The 20,214-nt window shown below is 33.7% G+C and overlaps 2 protein-coding genes and 2 non-coding genes across 4 annotated transcripts; all 4 read right to left on the reverse strand.

Annotated features, from left to right (window-relative positions):
• Positions 1-1,959: 1,959 nt before the first annotated feature.
• TRNAA-AGC (transfer RNA alanine (anticodon AGC)) lies at positions 1,960-2,032 on the reverse strand. The gene has a single exon. It is a non-coding gene; the product is annotated as a tRNA-Ala (tRNA).
• Positions 2,033-5,094: 3,062 nt separating this feature from the next.
• Positions 5,095-5,760, reverse strand: LOC114258640 (uncharacterized). Its single transcript, XM_028198630.2, has one exon. The coding sequence runs from the start codon at positions 5,758-5,760 to the stop codon at positions 5,095-5,097; it is 666 nt and encodes a 221-aa protein (XP_028054431.2).
• A 9,124-nt stretch (positions 5,761-14,884) lies between these two features.
• LOC114258634 (small COPII coat GTPase SAR1A) lies at positions 14,885-20,214 on the reverse strand. Its single transcript, XM_028198623.2, has 3 exons — positions 19,567-20,214; positions 19,063-19,194; positions 14,885-15,380 (listed from the first exon to the last, which is right to left on the reverse strand). Exons 1-3 carry the CDS (start codon positions 19,693-19,695, stop codon positions 15,060-15,062), a joined length of 582 nt encoding a protein of 193 aa, XP_028054424.1. The 5' UTR covers positions 19,696-20,214; the 3' UTR covers positions 14,885-15,059.
• LOC114258642 (small nucleolar RNA snoR83) lies at positions 17,924-18,045 on the reverse strand. The gene has a single exon (XR_003628017.2). It is a non-coding gene; the product is annotated as a small nucleolar RNA snoR83 (small nucleolar RNA).

Here is a 20,214-nt window from a genome sequence, read left to right on the forward strand (position 1 = left end):
AACAAAAAAAATTAAAATATTAAATAAATAAATAAATAAAACGATTAAAAACTTGAAAACTATTTTTCAAAAGGGTGAAACACTAATAAATCCCAAAATGTGATCTTGTGAATGATTTAGTCCTCTCTTTTTTTTTATAAACCTAAAGGTCTCATTAAAATGGAAATTACATAAAAAGGTAATCACTTACATGTTTGGGTTTAATTTTTTAGAAATAAAGTGATTTTTTCAAAATGTAAAATTACACATTTAGACAATTTACACTAAAAAATTACACATTTGGACAATTTACACTATAGAAGTTTTGGATTTTCCCTTATTCTAGAACAAATCACACATTATGAACAAAAATCTAAACTCTAATATAACACTCCAATAACGTAACACTTCTATATAACTCACTAAAAAACTCATTAGTGTACTTTTCCCAAACGTAACAACGTAACACTCAAAACAAATTCTTTCATGTACTTTTCCAAAACTCAACACTTCAATATAAAAAAAAATAAAATAAAATAAAATAAAAAATCCTTAGTATGCTTTTTCCAAACGTAACTTTTCAGTCAATGTAATCTTAAACGTAATACTCTAATATAATATACTCTAACATAATGCACAAAAACACTAAAAACACTCCTTAGTATATTTTTTTCAAACGTAACACTCACAGTTTGAATTACACATTTATTCATAACTTACTAAGGAATATTTGTACTCCTTTTAGAATAGTTTGAAGAATCTCACATTTTTTTTTATATAGTGTTACATTGGAGTGTTACGTTTATAAAAAGTACATTAAGATTTTTTTTTTTTTTTTTTGTGTTACATTGGAACGTTACATTTGGGATAAGTACACTAAAGATTTTTTTTGTGTGTTACATTAAAGTGTTACACTAAGGAATTTTTTTAGAGTGTTATATTGAAGTGCTACGTTTGGGAAAAAGTACACTAAGGAGTTTTTTTGTGTGTTACATTAGAATGTTACATTAAGGAGTTTTTGTGTGTTATATTAGAATGTTACACTAAGAAATTTTTTTAGAATATTATATTAGAGTGTTACATTTGAAAAAAGTACATAAATAAGTTTTTTTGTATGTTACATTAGAGTGCTACACTAAGAAGTTTTGTGTGTGCTACATTAGTGTGTTACATTAAGGAGTTTTTTTGTGTATTATATTAGAGTATTACGTTTGGAAAAAAATACACTAAGGAGTTTTTTTGTGTGTTACATTAGAGTGTTACAATATGAAATTTTTTTGTATGTTACTTTAGAGTATTACACTAAGAAAAAAAATTTGGAGTGTTACGTTTGGAAAAAGTACAATAAAGAGTTTTTTTATGTGTTACATTAGTGTTACGTTTGGATGTTTATTAATGTCAATATTACAATAGGGACGAACACCACACCAATAACACCACAAACGGGGTAACATCATCCACCTACAAATCACTCCACTAAATCTCCACAAAAAATAGAAACGTAAAAACCTACTTTACCCACGCACACTCGACATTAGGAAAAAAAAATCCAAACAAAATCACATACAAGGGCAAACAAGTAAATTTTCAAACCTCCAAATCAAAGAAATATAACATATCCAAAATAAAAAGAATTAATTAATTTCAAAGAAAACTTCTGAAATTAAATGGAATAACTTTTCTCCAAATGAGATTTAAGAGTAATTTTCTCTTTTTAAAATTCTAAAATCAAACAGAATTATTCTTGCAATAACAAATTGTAAAAATATATTACGTTGTAATCTGTCAAAATATAACTCATTTTTCCAAATAGCAGCTTCAAAAAGTATGTTGTAAAAATATATTATGTTTGACAAAATACCCTTTTTTAAATTAGCAACTTAAAAAAGTTACAATTTCATCAAAAATCACTAGTAAAAAGTAGAGAACGGAGATATGGGGTATTAAGTTACAATTTCATCAAAAATCACAAGTAGAGGATGGAGATGCGGGGTATCGATCCCCGTACCTCTCGCATGCTAAGCGAGCGCTCTACCATCTGAGCTACATCCCCCATTTGATTTAGTGGTTTCTGTTATTTTATTTATAATAAAAACTATTGATCATTTGTTCATTACTCATTCTCGTCCTCTATTCAGCAGAAATATGTGAAACGATCAAATTAAAAGATAAATTAAACCAAGACTCGAAATAGTGTTTTCCCCTTGCAGGCAATCTTAAACTCAATATAGATGATTGTTCAAAGGGTGACTCAAGCCAAGCAGGCTATGAAGAACTTTTGAGAGACGAGACAGGCACTTGGTTATGGTGCTACAATGACAAACTGGGTCATTGCACAAGTCTAAAAGTGGAAATTTGGACAATATATCGAGGACTCACAATCTTGTTCCAGAAAGAAGTTACCAATGTGGAACTTGAAACAGATTCAGAACAAGCCATGCATCAAATTCAACATGGGCCACATCCAAATTCTTCTCTCAAGACCCTCATTGAATATGTTAAATTCCTCCTACAGAGATGTTATTGTTCTCTCCTCTATACCTTGAGAGAGGGCAACAAAGTAGCTGATAGGTTAACTAATTTGGGAGTAGCCCAGCACGAACATGCAATGATCCTTGAGGATCCTCCTACGAAAGTCACAGCTCTTCTCATAGATAACATGACTGGAGTGTCTGTTGAGAGGGACTTATCCTTTGGTTGTTCTTCTGAACTCATTTTTCTCCTTTGTTTGCTTTAATTTCCTTTGAATCAAAAAAGAAATAGTGTTTGGTTCATTGAAATTGAGTAACTCGTGATTTATTTATTTTTGAAAACATATTTGTTAATTTTTTTGGAGACTAACGTAATAAAATAAAAAGATTGTAATTATCAAATCATTTTAATTTTTTAATAAATGATATGCTCTATAAAATGAACGGTTTGAATCATCATCAAAATGAGACTTATGATAGGCTCATTAAAATTTGAATTTTAGAGAAATCCAACCCTTATTTTGTATAATCGATACGATGAGATGCAATATCAAACAACCTGTTTATATCATATCAACTTATTTATTTATTTATTTATTTAGATAAACATCTCAGCTTATTTAAGACTAAATAAGCATAAATAATTAATTATAAACTACAACAAACATGTTACTTAAAAGCTAAAATGTGTAATTTTAAGTTAGTTCTATTCTTCAAGCTAAAATGGTTTATCAATTAAACAAAAAAAAGATTGATTATTTTTTTGATAAACTACATTTACTTCTCCTAAAATTATATATATAACAAGCACTACTAGTCTCCCTTTCATTACATAATTTAAGAAGGTTTTTTTTTTTTTTTTTTTTTTTGATAAATTACACTTCTCCTAAAATTTAAAATATATATATAACAAGCACTACTATTTGACAATATTACACATACCTCCTTTTCATTACATAATTTATGAAGTTACTTTTTTATTCATAATTTTTTTCTTTTTTGTATTTAAATGTAAAATGTCAACTGATAAGTTATCCTGGTTTTTAAAGATCAACTTACTCAATGGCCCTCTCATTCTCTAATTTTTTTAATTTTTTTTTGGACAAATTACACTAACAGTCCCTATAGTTTTGGACTTGTGTCACTTTAGTCCTTGACTTTTCAATTGTGACACATTTAACCCTGAATTTTGAATCTTGTTTCAAATAAGGACAATTGAAGATATCATTATTTAATTTCAAGGGCAAAATCGTCAATTTAAAAAAATATAAACTAAGTTGACAAAAATAAATGTCAAAAAAATATTTTAAATTTTTTAAATTTTTTTTCCATCCACTAAAGATAAAATTATGTAAAATTGATCAAAATCAATAAAAATTACATGATTAATTTTTAAAAATTAATTTTACATGATCATCATACAAACACATAATAAAAATTAATTTGGTAAAAAAAATAGATAAATGTGTAAAAGATTTATTAATTTTACATAATTTTATCTTTAGTGGGTAGAAATAATTTTTAAAAATTCAAAAATATTTTTTTGACACTTATTTTTGTCAAATTAGTTTATATTTTATCAAATTGACTATTTTACCCTTGAAAAATCTAATAATATCTTCAATTGTCCTTAATTGAAACAAGATTCAAAATCCAAAGTCAAATGTGTCACAATTGAAAAATCAATGACTAAAGTGATATAAGTTCCAAACTATAGGGACTATTGGTATAATTCACCTATTTTTTTTTTTAATTCTTTTCCTCCATTTTATCATACTACTTTACCCTCTCCACCCCAACCAAATCTCTTCCCCTCTCAAGAAAAGCCATCACTCCCTAAAAGCAAGTACCGGTGACACCATCTACAATTAGGGGTGAAAATCGTATCGTTTTTATATTATGTCATATCAGGTTTGTGTTCAAATAATTCAATATTAACATGACCTATTTAAATTTTTTTTAGAGGGTGGAGGGTTGGACCCCCTACAAAACAACAATGCTAGGTATTATGAAAAGTCTTTCATGAAAATGATCATGAAAGACTTGTGACCTTTGGATTATATTTAGAATAAAACACCACACACTAATCAAGGTAATCTAAAGATCATAAATATTTCATGATCATTTTCATGAAAAAAATTTCATGATCCCTAACATTTCTCCCTACAAAATGGGAACTTCCCTCAACAAAACATGCACTAAATGAGCAAGGACCTCAGCCATCCAAACTCTCGTCTGGAACTTCCTTGGCCATTTGTGCCAACATTTGTGGCAAGTGATGAGCCATAAGGTTGCCATTCCGCCGCATATGTGAAACACCAAAACTCGAAAATTGCTTGCTACGAGAAATGGCACATTGTAAAAAATGACCAAACAGGGCACACAGATGTCGATCTTCTCATATTGCATTCACCACAGTAAGAGAATCACCTTCCAAATGAATGTTTGTTAACCCCAACTCGACTGCAAAGTCCAACGCCTTTACAGCCGCAAGAGCTTCAATACAATTTGCCTTCATCCATGTCAGAATTTGCTCCAATAAAACAGCTATCGGCACACCATTGTGATCACGAATCATGACCCCCACACCACATGCATGCTGTCGCTTGAACATGGCCCGTCAAAGTTCACTTTAAAGATCCCCTCAGCCGGCGGTCTCCACTTCAATCTCACGGTCCAATGGAACCCCACCCAAATTGGATTGTGTCCGCCCGTAATCTTTCAACAAAGCACACACCATTTGAACAGTTGCAGCAGCCGAGTGAACGAGATTATTGAATAGGGCTTGATTTCGAGATGAACTCAAACCCCAACAAACAACGAAAGACAAACCCAGTGTATCTTCATCAAACCAACGTCCAATTCCATATGCCCAGCTCATAAAATCAATACCAGCTTCCTTATCAAGCACAAACGATATCGGGCTTTGTTGCCACACCTCCATCGCACTCAAACAACCCCAAAAACAGTGCATTAACGTTTCTGCCTCAGCCCCACAGCAAGCACACATATCCTCCATCATTAAATGTCGACGCCGAATAACTGATCTAACCGGCAGAATATTGGAGCAACACCTCCACGCAAAAACCTTAATCTTACTTGGGATGCGGAGGCGCCATACTCTTTTCCAAAACCAAGTAACATTTTGTATTTCCGACCCAGACCCCCGCGTCTCCCGCATGCTAAGATTCATTTGCAAATGACCAGCCGAACGAACTGAAAATAATCCACTACTCGTATAGTGCCATACCAAAATGTCTGGCATATCTTGACAGCAAAGAGGGATTTGCTGAATTGCGTCCACGTCCATCTCCAAAAACTTCTCATGCAATAAAGTTAAGTCCCAATAGTGCTTTTCATGATCAATAAGGTCACTGACAAACGCTTCCTCTAAATGTGCTGTTGGGGGAGAACAAACACGAAAAAAGCTAGGCCGCGGCACCTATTTTTCGCCCCAAATCTGTATCGATCGCCCATCTCCCACTCTCCACTGCAAACAAACTTCCAAAAGTGGCCTCGCATTAAAAATACTCCGCTATGTGAAGGATGGATTCGACCCAACACCAGCTTGAAGAAAATTTGCATGAGGATAATATTTTGCCTTCAAAATTCTGGCCAACAAGGAATCGTGCAATGAATGTCAACATAAATTTCAGAACATAAACCTTACACTTTGGATCATTTACCATGTGTATTATCAAGAAATCAAGACAAAATGACATACCTGAATCCATTGATGAACAGTTAAACGGAAGCGTGATTATCAATGAACTCTTTGTTATTGATTATGTTATTGCCTTCTAATCCTTTCCTCTTTGGTGCCTTATGTTTCTCCTTGAGAGGATTTAGGAAAAAAATGGCAGTGTTCTTATTTTTTCCACTTGGGAAGGAATAGGGACCATAACCTTTTAAAGGTTGTAATTGGTTTTCAAAACTGAAAGGTTGTGGAAGTTCAAAAGGAATGAAAACCAACTTTAACCATTATTGGTTTTAATTTCTATTTATTGGTTTTCAAAAATGAAAGGTTGTGGAAGTTCAAAATGAATGAAAACCAACTTTAACCAATATGTTTTAATTTCTATTTCTGCCTCTCGTAGAAATAGAAATTATACAACTAGTATCTACACATTAGGTCCATAACACATATACCCTTAAGCCTATTAACTAAATTGAATCACTTAAATTGTAGGCTTCTTATAAATGATAACACCACATTTAATTATGTGGTCCCATTGTGTAACAACCCCCATACTGTTTACTGATTAATGACTGAATGATTACCGTTAATCATTGATTACTGCGAAATGGAACTGATAATGACTGATAATTGAACTGACTAAAGTACTGAACTGACTGACCGAAATTGAAACTGAATTGAATGAATACATCTGTTTGAACTGCATTCTATCTGTTGATTGTTTATTTGATCTGTTCGTATTTTAGTGTTTAAACTGCTAATTGAAGGCCTTATCGGCGGCCGAATCCGAAACCGATTAGTGTTCTATGACCCTCGTAATTCATGTGATTTTATGGTATATTTATCTGAAAATTGATTAGGTATGATTAAATTAGATTAAAATGAGTTAATTGCAATAGTTGCCTTATTTACCTTATTGCCATTGTTAGTGGGCCCTTATTATAACATGTTAGAGCCTTGGTATGCTTGAATCAAACATTTTGCTCAGCTCCTTTCTTGCTTTTGCCGACTAGAGGGAGAGAGTTAAGGGAGAGAGAGTTAGATTTCACCTCTTTTGGCTTGGTTTTGCTTGGAAATTGAAGAAATTGTTAAGGAGATTGCATATTTGAGCTCCCTTCTTGAACTACAAGACTAAAGGTAGCTCCATTGTCTTCTTGTTCATGTTTTGAGTTGATTGTTGCATGGTCCAGGTTAGATTGTAGGAGCTAAGTCTTGAATTGGTTCATTAATGGTGAATTGAAGCCCAATCTTTGCATGCATGGTAGTATTGTTGGATTTTGAGTTGTTTTCATGGCAAAATGTTACATGCATGTTCATGTCTTGAGTGTAGTCCATGATTTCATCATGTATTGAAAAGAATTGGCTCTTTAGAGCATCAAATCGAAGCTTTGAAAGGGTTTGAATTCATGCATGTTTGCATGTTCATCTTGTGCTTGAAAAATGGTTTAAATTGAGTTTGAATTAAACACCCTTGGGCTTTGATTTCTTAAAATTGAGCTTTGAAACATGATATTCTATGTGTTTATAAATGTTTTCCAGAAAATGGGCCCAAGAGGATTGGTTTTGATGCTTTTGAGCTTGGTTTTGAACCTGGAGCTCGAATCTGGGATTTCCAGATTTCAGTCGTCCGCTCGAGCGGGGGAAGTGCCGCTCGAGCGGGAAAATCGAGCTTCCAGCATCTTGCACTGTTTTACAGTCCGCTCGAGCGGAGGATCGGAAGCTCGAGTAAGTCATGTCTCAAGCTCGAGCGGGCGTCGAGCGGAGATTTCACTCATCCAGTACTTTTACAGTACGCTCGAGCGGGAAAGTTTACGCTCGAGCGTGTACCGTTGTTGCATGTCCGCTCGAGCGGGGAAACATGAGCTCGAGCGGGACCCTATTTTTCTGAAAATGCTTTTAAATGTACATTTTTGCATCCTCATCCCATCCTAGGCATTCTTAGGCCTAGTTTAAGACATTTAGATGAGGATATCGTTGTAGAACACACCAAGGCAAATTAGGGATTAAGTTATGATATTTCCCAACTATGTAGCTTAGTGTGTGTTCAACCTGTGAACTGTGTAGGGTTGGCGACTGGGGAGACACGCTCTAGCATACTGTAGCCCAAACTCTGTGAGTAACGATTGTGTAAAGATATGTTCACAAATGATTACCTTCTGAATACTGAACTGAACTGTTTACTGAACTGATATTACTGAATGAATGTATGTCCTTTATTTCTGAACTGTACTGTGGCATCCTTAGTACCTACGGTTTACTGTTACTGTTACTGTTACAGAGATCTCTGTCGGTTCCCTCGTGGAACCACTACTGTTTACTGACTGATGGCCATCATTACTGTTCGGTCTTTTAAGACCTACTGTTACTGTTATGCTAATGGATGTACCACATATGACTGTTTTACTGTACTGAACAACTGAAATACTGATTGAATTGAACTGTTTTCATTACTGTAAGGACATTCATTCTAAGCCCCTTTACGCTTTATGTTATTCACTGGGCTTTAGCTCACTGCTCATATATATATGTAGGTGTACAGGCACCAGATCGGAGCTAGGAGCGTCAGGGTAACTCCAGTTTTGTCAAGCCAGCCTTTGTGCCTCACTGCGAGGTTCCGAGCCTATCTGCTAAGGCTTAGGGGTGTTTTAAGAATTCCCCCTTCTGTACTGTTTCGCTGTTTTGTATAGACTGACGGTTCACCGTACTGTTATGTAGGGTTGAGTCCCTAGTTTGAATGAATGTAAATATTGTGCATACTGTTCTGTACTGTTTATGTATGAATGCATGAAAGAAATCTTTTTGGCATGCAGACTGTCACAGCTCATTGGACATCGTTTAATTACTATATTGGCTTCCGCCAGGCCCTGTACTCTGTTTTACTGTATTACTGTTAAGCAGGCCTTCGGTAATCTCGGATTACTGGCCGGTTACGGTGCTAAACCCATAGGGCCGGGTTTGGGTCGTGACACATTGAGACATTATCTAACAATCTCCCACTGGACCACATATGTATCCTGAAAAATGTGCTTAACTTTAGTGAGCTCAGAAATTTGTTATCATAACTTGAGGGTATCCAAACAATCTTGTCCATTAACTATATTAATATAGGATCAAAGCGGTCTTCGTTACATCAATCGTAACTCGACCCACCAATGGTCACGTATACTAATACAGCTAAATGGCATAGATCAATCATGGATGCGTAGCATGGAAATTACATGTGATGTGATCCATACATGCCTATTTCCAACTGGTCTTACTTAACTTTATTGAGATCAATACTTCACAATACGTAACAGAGCGTAATAAACTGAATATTTCATTTCTGCAGAAATTAATCTAATTACATAGATAAAACTCTAAACCAGAATGTTCTCAAATAGAACAACACCCATCTGAGCAGTGTGCTCATGAAAGACCTTGGGTGGTAGTCCCTTCGTAAGTGGATCCGCTATCATGGAGTTTGTCCCAATGTGCTCTATGAAAATCTATCCACTCTGCACTCTTTCTTTTACAACTAGGAACTTGATATCAATATGCTTTGATTTTGTCAAGCTCCTGTTGTTATTGGAATATAAAATTGCAGACTTATTGTCACAATATAACTTAAGTGGTCTTGCAGTGCCTTCCAAAATACGCAATCCAGTGACAAAATTAAGCAGCCATATCCCTTGGTTTGATGCCTCATAACATGACATGCCTTATACCTCTCCACATTACCATTTGAATCCCTTTTGGTTTTAAATATCCATTTACAACCTACAGGCTTCGCACCAACTGGTAATGAGACAAGTTCCCAAACTTTATTGTCTTGCATAGACTTATATTCTTCATTCATCCAAACAGATAATCTCTAAATAAATTAATTTAATGACAACATCTCAAGATACCTATCACAACATTAATACCAAGCCTTTGGGTAGTGATATTAACTGTAAGTGGTATTCTTGTTGTAATGATCAAACATTGACAATAAGTTATGTCAAATAACAAATCTATCTTTTGATAGATTTATTATTCACATTAGATTTTCTTGACAATTGGCACATGTTTATCACCACAAAATGTGTGTGTAATTCTGCCAAGTCTTAATCATGTCTTTGGACCGATAAATACCCACATGAGATACACAGACATGAACTTTAAAACATTCCATATAAAACAATCTAGACAAGAGAGATCACTTTTGTGGCATTTTGTTTGAATTGACTTATATTGAGAGTGTTAGAAAATTAAATTTCTGTAGACGTTGTATGAAATTACATTAAATTTAAAGATTTCTAAATTTGTGACCCCGTATATGTTATATAATCTGCAGCAATTCCAATTATATATATACATATATAAATAGAATTGACGGGTCCAAAAACAAATAGTTTTTTTTTTATGATGTTCAAAATTAAACCGATCAAATCGCAAGATATATCTATATATATATAAATACATGATGTTCATCCATTTGAGAGGAAAAAAAAAAACTGCCACCGAATCATTTTACAATTCCAGAAAACAGATTGCCATTTTCACAGAACAAAACAGGAAAAAACAGAATTTACATCCAGGAGAAAATTCAGAATCTGATTCCAGGAAACTAAATAGAATGAATAAAGCATATCAATTCTGATAAGACACATGATATGCATGCTCTGATACCAATTGTCAACATAAATTTCAGAACATAAACCTTACACTTTGGATCATTTACCATGTGTATTATCAAGAAATCAAGACAAAATGACATACATGAATCCATTGATGAACAGTTAAACGGAAGCGTGATTATCAATGAACTCTTTGTTATTGATTATGTTATTGCCTTCTAATCCTTTCCCCTTTGGTGCCTTATGTTTCTCCTTGAGAGGATTTAGAAAAAAAATGGCAGTGTTCTTATTTTTTCCACTTGGGAAGGAATAGGGACCATAACCTTTTAAAGGTTGTAATTGGTTTTCAAAACTGAAAGGTTGTGGAAGTTCAAAAGGAATGAAAACCAACTTTAACCATTATTGGTTTTAATTTCTATTTATTGGTTTTCAAAACTGAAAGGTTGTGGAAGTTCAAAAGGAATGAAAACCAACTTTAACCAATATGTTTTAATTTCTATTTCTGCCCTTCATAGAAATAGAAATTATACAACTAGTATCTACACATTAGGTCCATAACACATATACCCTTAAGCCTATTAACTAAATTGAATCACTTAAATTGTAGACTTCTTATAAATGATAACACCACATTTAATTATGTGGTCCCATTGAGACATTATCTAACAATGAAATCAACCTCCATCGTTGTTTGCCAACATGGCTTTGTTGAAAGCCTTGAAGCACCGAAACCCCATCCCACCCATCCATTTCTGTTCACACAATCTCCAATTTTTCTAATGTATTTTCCGTTTGTTCTCCCGCTGTCCCCACCAATAGTTACTCACCATAGAATCAATCTCCTCACAAAGCATATCAGGCAACTGGAAACAGGACATAATGTACGTTGGAATAGATTGTGCGATCGATTTAATCAAGACCTCCCTACCAACCGCCAATAAGTATTTTTCCTTCCAATCATTTAATCGTGTCCAAACTCAGTCTTTAACATAGTTGAATATCCCTCGTTTAGATCTGCCAACAATGTATTGCATGCTATGATATTTTCCACCGTAGTGCCAACCCCCATCACAATCCGCAACACCTCCTGAGTATCCACCCCCACATTCTTGCCAACAATGTATGACCTATTTAATTAAACGTGTCAATTATGTTGACACTGACCTGACCTACTTATAATTGTATTAACCCTAACACAACACGCTTAATACGATTTTCAAAAGTTCATATTTCATATTATAAACAAATTGTACCAATTATTTATAAAAATTAAAAATAAAAATAAAAATAAAAAAATATTTCACATTACATGTATAAGAATAACTTGTTAAACTTTAACACACAATGATAATATATATGTCAATATCTATGAAAATAATTTAAAAAATTCATCACTAGTTCATTACACATCCAATTTAAACTATTGTCCCCCATTAATATTTAAATATCTAATAAAATTTTAAAAGTAAAATAAGTTTTCATCTAATACCAAACTAATATAGTAATAATAATAATAATAATATAATCTTGCAGCTATGCCACATCCAAAATAATATTGTTGCAAAAAAATTTCACATTGATTTATCATTAATTTAATTAGGGTTGCATTTCATTAGATATATATATATATATATATATTAGATAGAGATTTAGACTTTAATCTAACGGATGAGAATGAATTACTCAAGATCTTATAGTTACTATATTCAGGTTATATTCTGGGTTACATGCGATTTAATAATGGGTTCGTGTCAACATGTCGACATAAATTTTGCATGTTCAATCTAAACATAACCCATTTAATATTTGTATTTTCGAGTCACGTCATAATCAGATTCAAATCAAAAAAATAATTAAAACCCTAACTCTATAATTACGTATACGGTTCGAGTCGTGTTAACAGGTTACGTGTCAAATTCTCACCCCAACCTCTCTTTCTACCGCCTCAACAATCCATAAACACACGTACACTCCACCTGTACCCACCACACTACTACCACAACAACCATCTTAATTATCTCACTATAGCAACCGTCAAACCACCCAATATCACCACCGCAGTCACCCAACCATCCAATACCCACCACAACAATTACCGAACTGTCCAATACCCACTATTAACACCACATCAATTTGCCATAACACATCAACACAACTGAATCACCCCTCCAGCCACACCCAATCAGGAACAACTTTGTGATGGAACAGTGACATGACAAAGCTGGGAGGTGGCTAATCACACTAACGGAGAGGAAGAGCGAAGTCATCTACAATGGTTAAGGAGAAGTTCGGTAAAAGGAGATGGAGAGATGGAGGTGGCTTATGTCGTATGATCTCCTCTGTCAGCCATGATATGTAAGGTGGCACGCAAGAGGGAAACACTGCCTGATGGTGAAGATAGAGAAAAGGGAAAGAAGGGAAATGGCTTCAGAATTGGGTGAAACTCATGTAAATGCACAACCGATGAGGGCAATATAAAAATTTTATTGCAAAAATAAATTGTATCATCCATATTTGATTTAGTCACTACGGATCTTCTTATGATGTGAATTCAATATTAAAGGATGGTTAATTGTGCAGATCCCAAGCGCAAGACGACTTAACACACATGGCCCTCTTGGCTGCATTTTGTACTAAATTTTATTTTGATTCATACATATAAAATTCTGACAGTCAACTCTTACACTTTTGGTCAAATCTCATTTTGATCTAAATACATAAAATCATGACAGTAACTCCCTATACTTTTACTCAAATCTCACTTTAATTCCTACACAAGTGTCAATATCCTTATTCGGTTACTTTATTTTTAGACATTTAAAAGAATCTAGTCATGTGACAAAAATGTGACTATGGAATTAGTATAAGAGAGAAAAATCATCCATATTTTCTACCAATACACTAGCTTACGTGATAAACACATGAGAGTTATATAATACAATATATGTATGTGTGTGGGGGGGGTAAAAATTGGGACGAAAATGCAAGAAGGTAGAATTTTTGAAATTAAAAAAAAAAAATACAACAAAGAAATCAAAGAAAAAGAAGGATGAATAAATAAAGATTATATTACTGTGAAAAACAAAGTTTTGTGATTCCAATTAATGTAAAACCCTAGTTCATCATCTTAATTGTTCATAATTCGCGTTTTGTTTTAACCTAATACAATCATATTTTGATGTAAATTTTGAGATAAAGTGTGTATTAATGAAAAATATAAATGATTTTCCTTTCTTACCCTCATATCATAGTCACATTCTTATCACATGTCTAGATCCTATTAAAAATTTAAACAATTGAGTAACAGAAATAGAACATTAACACTTGTACGGAGATTAAAGTGAAATTTGACCAAAAGTATAGAAGGTTAACTGTCCCAATTTCATGTACAACGACTTAAGTGGAATTTGGTCAGAAGTATAAGGAATTGATTATCATAATTTTATGTATAGATGCTAAAATGAAATTTGGTGCAAAATGTAATTTACCCACCTCTTGGCGCAAAAGTGCAGAGTCCCATTACAAGATTAACCAAAAAAAGGCATCATTGGAAACAAAAGAACTTAATGTGGGTGTTTGAAAAGTAACTGTTTTAGTATATTATTTTAATTTTTTATTATTTTAGTAAGCTAATAATTTTATGTTTGGAAAGATAATTAATTTTTTTGTAATTTGATGTGATTTTTATGAGAAAAAAAATTAAAATAATTATAAATTTAATGAGATATTTTGCCTTTTTAACTATTTTAACATATTTTGTCTTTTTGTGAATTTTAACACAAAAAGTCAAAAAATAACCTTTGCCAAACAACCCCAATAGCAACACACTTGCACCAAAAGGCGATCCAGTTATAACCTAAAAACCAACATCAACAACAGCAGCAGCAGCAACAATTATGATCATACAGAGCATAATCTTCAGTGTTCATATAAGAGGTTCATTTTATAAGTAATCTTCAAACTAGAAACTCATGCACCCATTACTTAATGGGAAATGCTAATAAAAAACTGAAAATATGTCGCACAGGGATGAAGTCTACAGCAGAAAACAATGGGTTCTCAACTTCCCTGAAATGAAGTTCCTCTCCAATTTTTGGTCACAAAGTCATCAATCATTTGGCATTGGCACCACATCATTAAAAAAATAGTAGAAGGGCGGGGGGCAGCATGTTTGTCATTTCACCAAAAAACTGGAACAAGGGAAATATACCAATAGTGATTTCAAACACACAACAGGTCCAACTCAAGTCCAGTACGGAAATAACTCGTAAAACAATAACCAAATCTTATATCCCATTGCCTCCCTACTACCTACTTGATGTACTGAGAAACCCACTTGAAGCCATCCCCGTAGCCCATTTTGCGGACAATGCTGCACATGAACACCTCAATTGGACGGACAGCTGAGTCTGCCAAGTTTACCTTCCCCTTCCCTGTGGTGATACCAGTCAGACCCATGCTGTAACGCAACTCGTCTTCGGAAGCAGCATAAGGGATATCAATCTTGTTACCCAAAATTAAGAAGGGAACAGTTGCCAATGACTCATCAGACAAGAGAGCATCTAGTTCCTTTTTCGACTCGGCAAATCTCTCTTTGTCATAAGCATCCACCAAGTACACAACAGCATCAACCTTCACACCCAAAAATAGCACATCAATTACATATAACCAAGTGAATTCACAATTTAGTTGCATTTCTGCCTGCCCAGGGAGGGGGTTGGGGGAAGCTGGCATATTTAATCATATAATAAGACCATAACAGAAATGCCAAATCACATGTTGCAAACGAAACTTAGATCAGAACAAATTGACACAAATTCATGCACCAACACAATGAAAGGAAACCACTGAAAACTAAAAACATTTCCACAAGAAGAACGCATGACGAAAAAATAACTATAGTATAAACTTCCTAGGAGGCTAGGAAACGCAAACAAAAGCAACCAAAACTTTCAATATATCAAACACCTCGGAACAAGTTCTTCCCCTCCCTCTACCCGCTCTTTGTTGATAGAGGGCAGTTAATAGTTTGAAACATGCCAGAAACTTCGGACCATGTGGATGCAGAATTGAATCTCTGATCAAGTCCTTTACCATTCTTCAATTAATAATCATTAAGCACAATCAAGTCCTTCAACAATCTCAAGGTCACAAGCTATAGTAATTAAGAGACCCAAACCAAAATATAAGAGGGAATTTATGTCCCATGTGGAATTTCAAAACCGGTAGAGTACAGAACTTAATCTCCATGCTTACCTGCTATTGATCTGTATGATGTTTCAATGGTTCATATCTGCAATATTTGCCACTATTGACAAGATAACACTAGAAAATGACGACCAAGTTATGGCTGAGAGAAGGGAAACCTATCCAAACACTGTGGGAAACAGAAGAGAAATGAAACTCTGTATCTGTACCTTCTACTACGAACCTCTGTTATCAGAATCTTAAGATTCGCGATTCGATTCGCGATTCGATACGCAATTTTTGCAAAATCGATACGAATCTATGAGTGAATTTATTTTGGAAGTGAATCTCTAGTGAATCGCACGATTCACAATCGATTCACGATTCGATTCACTTTTTACGATTCATGCAATTTTTAAAATTATTGTGTTCGACATATTTTCAACTCATTTTTTTCATCTTTTTAGTAAAAATGACATAATACAACTTCTAATAGTATTTAATACCAAAATAACCAACATATATATATGATTTGTTATTATTTTAGTGATCATGGAATTTTTTATAGGATCCAATCAGATCCAGTCAGACCTAACATATTTTTAACCTTTCTTCTCATTTTTGTCCCATTCAAAAAATTGTAATATATCTTCTAAAAATGTTTAAGATTAGAGTTACACTATGAATTATCTATTACTATTTTATTAAATTGAATACTACATGTGTGAGGTCAATTATACCTGTTAAAATGTTTTCGGCTGTAAAATAAAATATCCTAAATAATTCTTTCTTATTATTTGCTCACTCTTACTTAGAAAAGTATATATGCTAATTGTCCAAATATCAATATCGTTGTTAACTATTGTTACTTTAGAAATTAATAGTTTCTATTTGGTTATTACCTTTATTAAGAATGGTTGATAAAAAATCTTTAAAAAAAAAAAAAAAAAAAAAAAAAGGTAACATGGTGATTTTACATAGGAACCTTTGTTAACTTCTTACCTATTAAATTACGTGATTATCATTCAAAATAACATTTTTGTTGATTTAAGTCTACATATTTTATATTCATAAGATACATTTAACATCTAAATGTATAGATATATGTTTTTAAGTGATTTAGAAAAAGTGACCAAATCTTTACGATTCGCGATTCGGTACGAGACCATTTCAATTCACGATACGAATCCCGATTTGACAACTATGCTAAGAACTCAAAGTGCTGTCATCTACGATTCTATACCAACGATTGTACAGATAGATTAACAGACTTTTCCATTGTCAACCAAATTTATTTGTATTCAGTAGTCTTCTCTGATGTCTCTGTATAAAGTATGGACTTAATTGATCCAGGGTTACACGCAAAATTTAAGAAAACTTTTTTTTCTTTTTCCTTCCCCCACTCGAACAAGTCCAAGCTTTAGGAACTTAAAAGCATTGGAACATCATATGATTCCCCTTGATGTTTAGGAGGGAATTACGGTGTAATTAGATTATCCCAATTGTAGATTATCCCAATTGATTAACTCACAGCACTTGAAGTGTTTGACGTTTAAGAAGCTCACTGATACTTAAATATAAAAAATCATAAAACATTAGGAACTTTACCTGCACCAAGATCAGTTTTTTATTTTTTATTTTTGAACAGCCACCTGGATCAATTAATTTGAGACATAATTAGGCTCAGATCTGACCTGAATTCAACTTATCATCTCCAAGCCTTATCTTTTGTAGTTGTTCTCTTGATTGAAAGTTCATATGCCTTCAATGAAATAGTTCATAAACTTGACAATTAAGACAACATAAAAGAAGGCTACAATTTCCACCTCTTTTTAATGGTTTGAGTGACTTTTTTCTCTCTTCTGTCTCCAAAACACACAGATGAGAGGTCATTTGGGGATGAAGCAAGTACCGGCAAGGATAACTCCCTATTTCACAGCAAGGGATCTACATGCAACATCAAATTACCTAGATTTGCATGAAAGGACGTGTGTTTGGCAAGATACTATTAAAACACCCCCTGGAAACAAAAAAGGTGTCATCAGCGAGCTCCCAATGTTAATGTACGCCTTCCATGAATCAGGTAAACACAAAAACATTTATCTGGGATTATGAAGGCGCAGAAACATCATAAAAGCGTGGAGAGGGAATACAGAATATTCTCCATTCACAAATTCATTTTAAAATTATGCAGCTAGCTGTCATTTTGGTCTTACTTCTAGTTCAAGAAGAAACTTAGACCCAAATACTAGGCAATCCTTGGTTGAGAATTTCTGTTAATTCAACCCAGTAAATGAAGAAACAGGTAGTCCTTCTGGGTACATTGAAAACATGACTTCCCCAAACTAGAAGCAACAAAAATGAGACAACAATTAGAATTGTTTCAAAAAATACATGTATTCCAAGAAAAGATTCTACTTACAATTTTGGCATGTCAAGGTGGAGAAAAATGACAAAGGGTGTCCAAGTCCGAATATGATAAATAATGTGTGACTTTCAAGATAAAAGTGAGATGTACAAAGCTCAAAATACAAATACTTCCATATACAGTTGCCCACGCAGAGGTTTTTATTTCTCTCTATTTTGTTGGGATTAAGTGACCATATGACCCAAAAACTGGCTCTATAAAACACAATCCACACAATTTTCATAATGCTTGAAAAGATGCCGGCTAAATGTACAACAGGGGAAAGAAGGATAAACTGATGTTCTGATGCCATAGTAGTCAGTTTAGACGGCCCATGAACAGAGAACAACTATTTCACCTTTTACAATCAATTACAGCATTCATTCATATAAATTCTATATTTATTAATCTTACACACAATGCTCCGCAAAGAATTAATGCCAAGCTAAACATGTGAGGGACAAAGCTTGTAACATGGCCAACAAACATTACTGCCAACCTTGTCAATAGCATACCCAAAACAAGCAACAAAGCAAAACAAAGTGTAACCACGATTAAAAAATGGTAAGACAAAATTAACATATAATTTGAACCAATGAAAGAATTTTCAATCTATCCCAATTCGAAGTTACGTACCGCCAATATCAGACTGTTAATATTTTGCCAGTGTACTAATGAAATACAAGGAGAATTACACATTAAATGACAATTCATATTTACCTTTGCATAGTAATCTTTCCAAACTCTTCGGGCAATCTGATGGCCACCCAAATCAAAAGCTTTAAACTTGATTTGCCCGATACTAAGTTCCTCCGATGTTGGGTATTGGGTTGGCTGATGCTGAACCAATCTCTGCCAAGATCCCACATCAACAACAAACATATTAGCTCAAAATGCAATAGGCTTCCACCTTTGTTTGGAAATGGAAAAACACTGGGGCTATAGAGGAAATTTAAAAATGAAATCTTCTATATTCCATTGATTCAGAACCCCAACAAACTAAATCCTGCACTAAAACCAATCTTAAATTAGCTATTTTCCTAGTTCTCATCACTGCTCCGTTTATTTTCCTGTAAATTGTAAATTTTGATTGTCATTTTTCTAAAATTTACCACGTTTTTATGTTACCCAGAACGAAAATGAAATCAATATAAAGCAAACAGAACAGAGCAAGAATTAGAAACATATATATCTATATAGCAAAATTGATACACAGAGACAGACCTCGTCTTTCAACATATGAAGCAAAGTGGTCTTGCCGGCATTATCAAGACCTAAGAACAAGATCTTAGCTTCCTTCTGCCAGAGACCGAGTGATGCAAGAATTCCATAGAACCAATCGAACAAAAACATGATCGAAAACGACAAAACCTAACCTCCGATCCAAAACAATTCGGTGAAAAACCAGATCGATGGGGTTGATCTACGAACACAGACGTTCGCAATCTCTCGAATGATTCAACGACAACTAGAGAGACAAAGCGTTACATCCATAAATAGAGATAGAGAGAGAGATAGAGAGAGAAAGCAAACCCTAGAGAGAGAAAGCGAGTGCCTTATTATGCCATCGATTTAACAGTGTCTCAGAGTTCTGTCGCTTAGTTTTGTTAATTGGCTAGAATGCAGCAATATCAGGGGCTTGACTTGTAAAATTTGGTGTGCTGAGATGGACACCGATTGACTGGCTAAACCGGTTCATCCAATTTTATTTTAATTTTTTTGTGTGTGTATATGTTTGTGTGTGTTTCCAAGAGCATCTCCAGCAATGCTCATCAAATTAACAATCTAAAATTTCACTTAATTAATTTAGATAACTATGTTTTCAATACACATTTCAACAATACTCTTTACTTTAACTATTCCCTTTAAAAT

The sequence above is a fragment of the Camellia sinensis genome, chromosome 5 (genome assembly GCF_055761805.1).
Source record: "Camellia sinensis isolate YWXY chromosome 5, ASM5576180v1, whole genome shotgun sequence".
NCBI classification, from domain to species: Eukaryota; Viridiplantae; Streptophyta; class Magnoliopsida; order Ericales; family Theaceae; genus Camellia; species Camellia sinensis.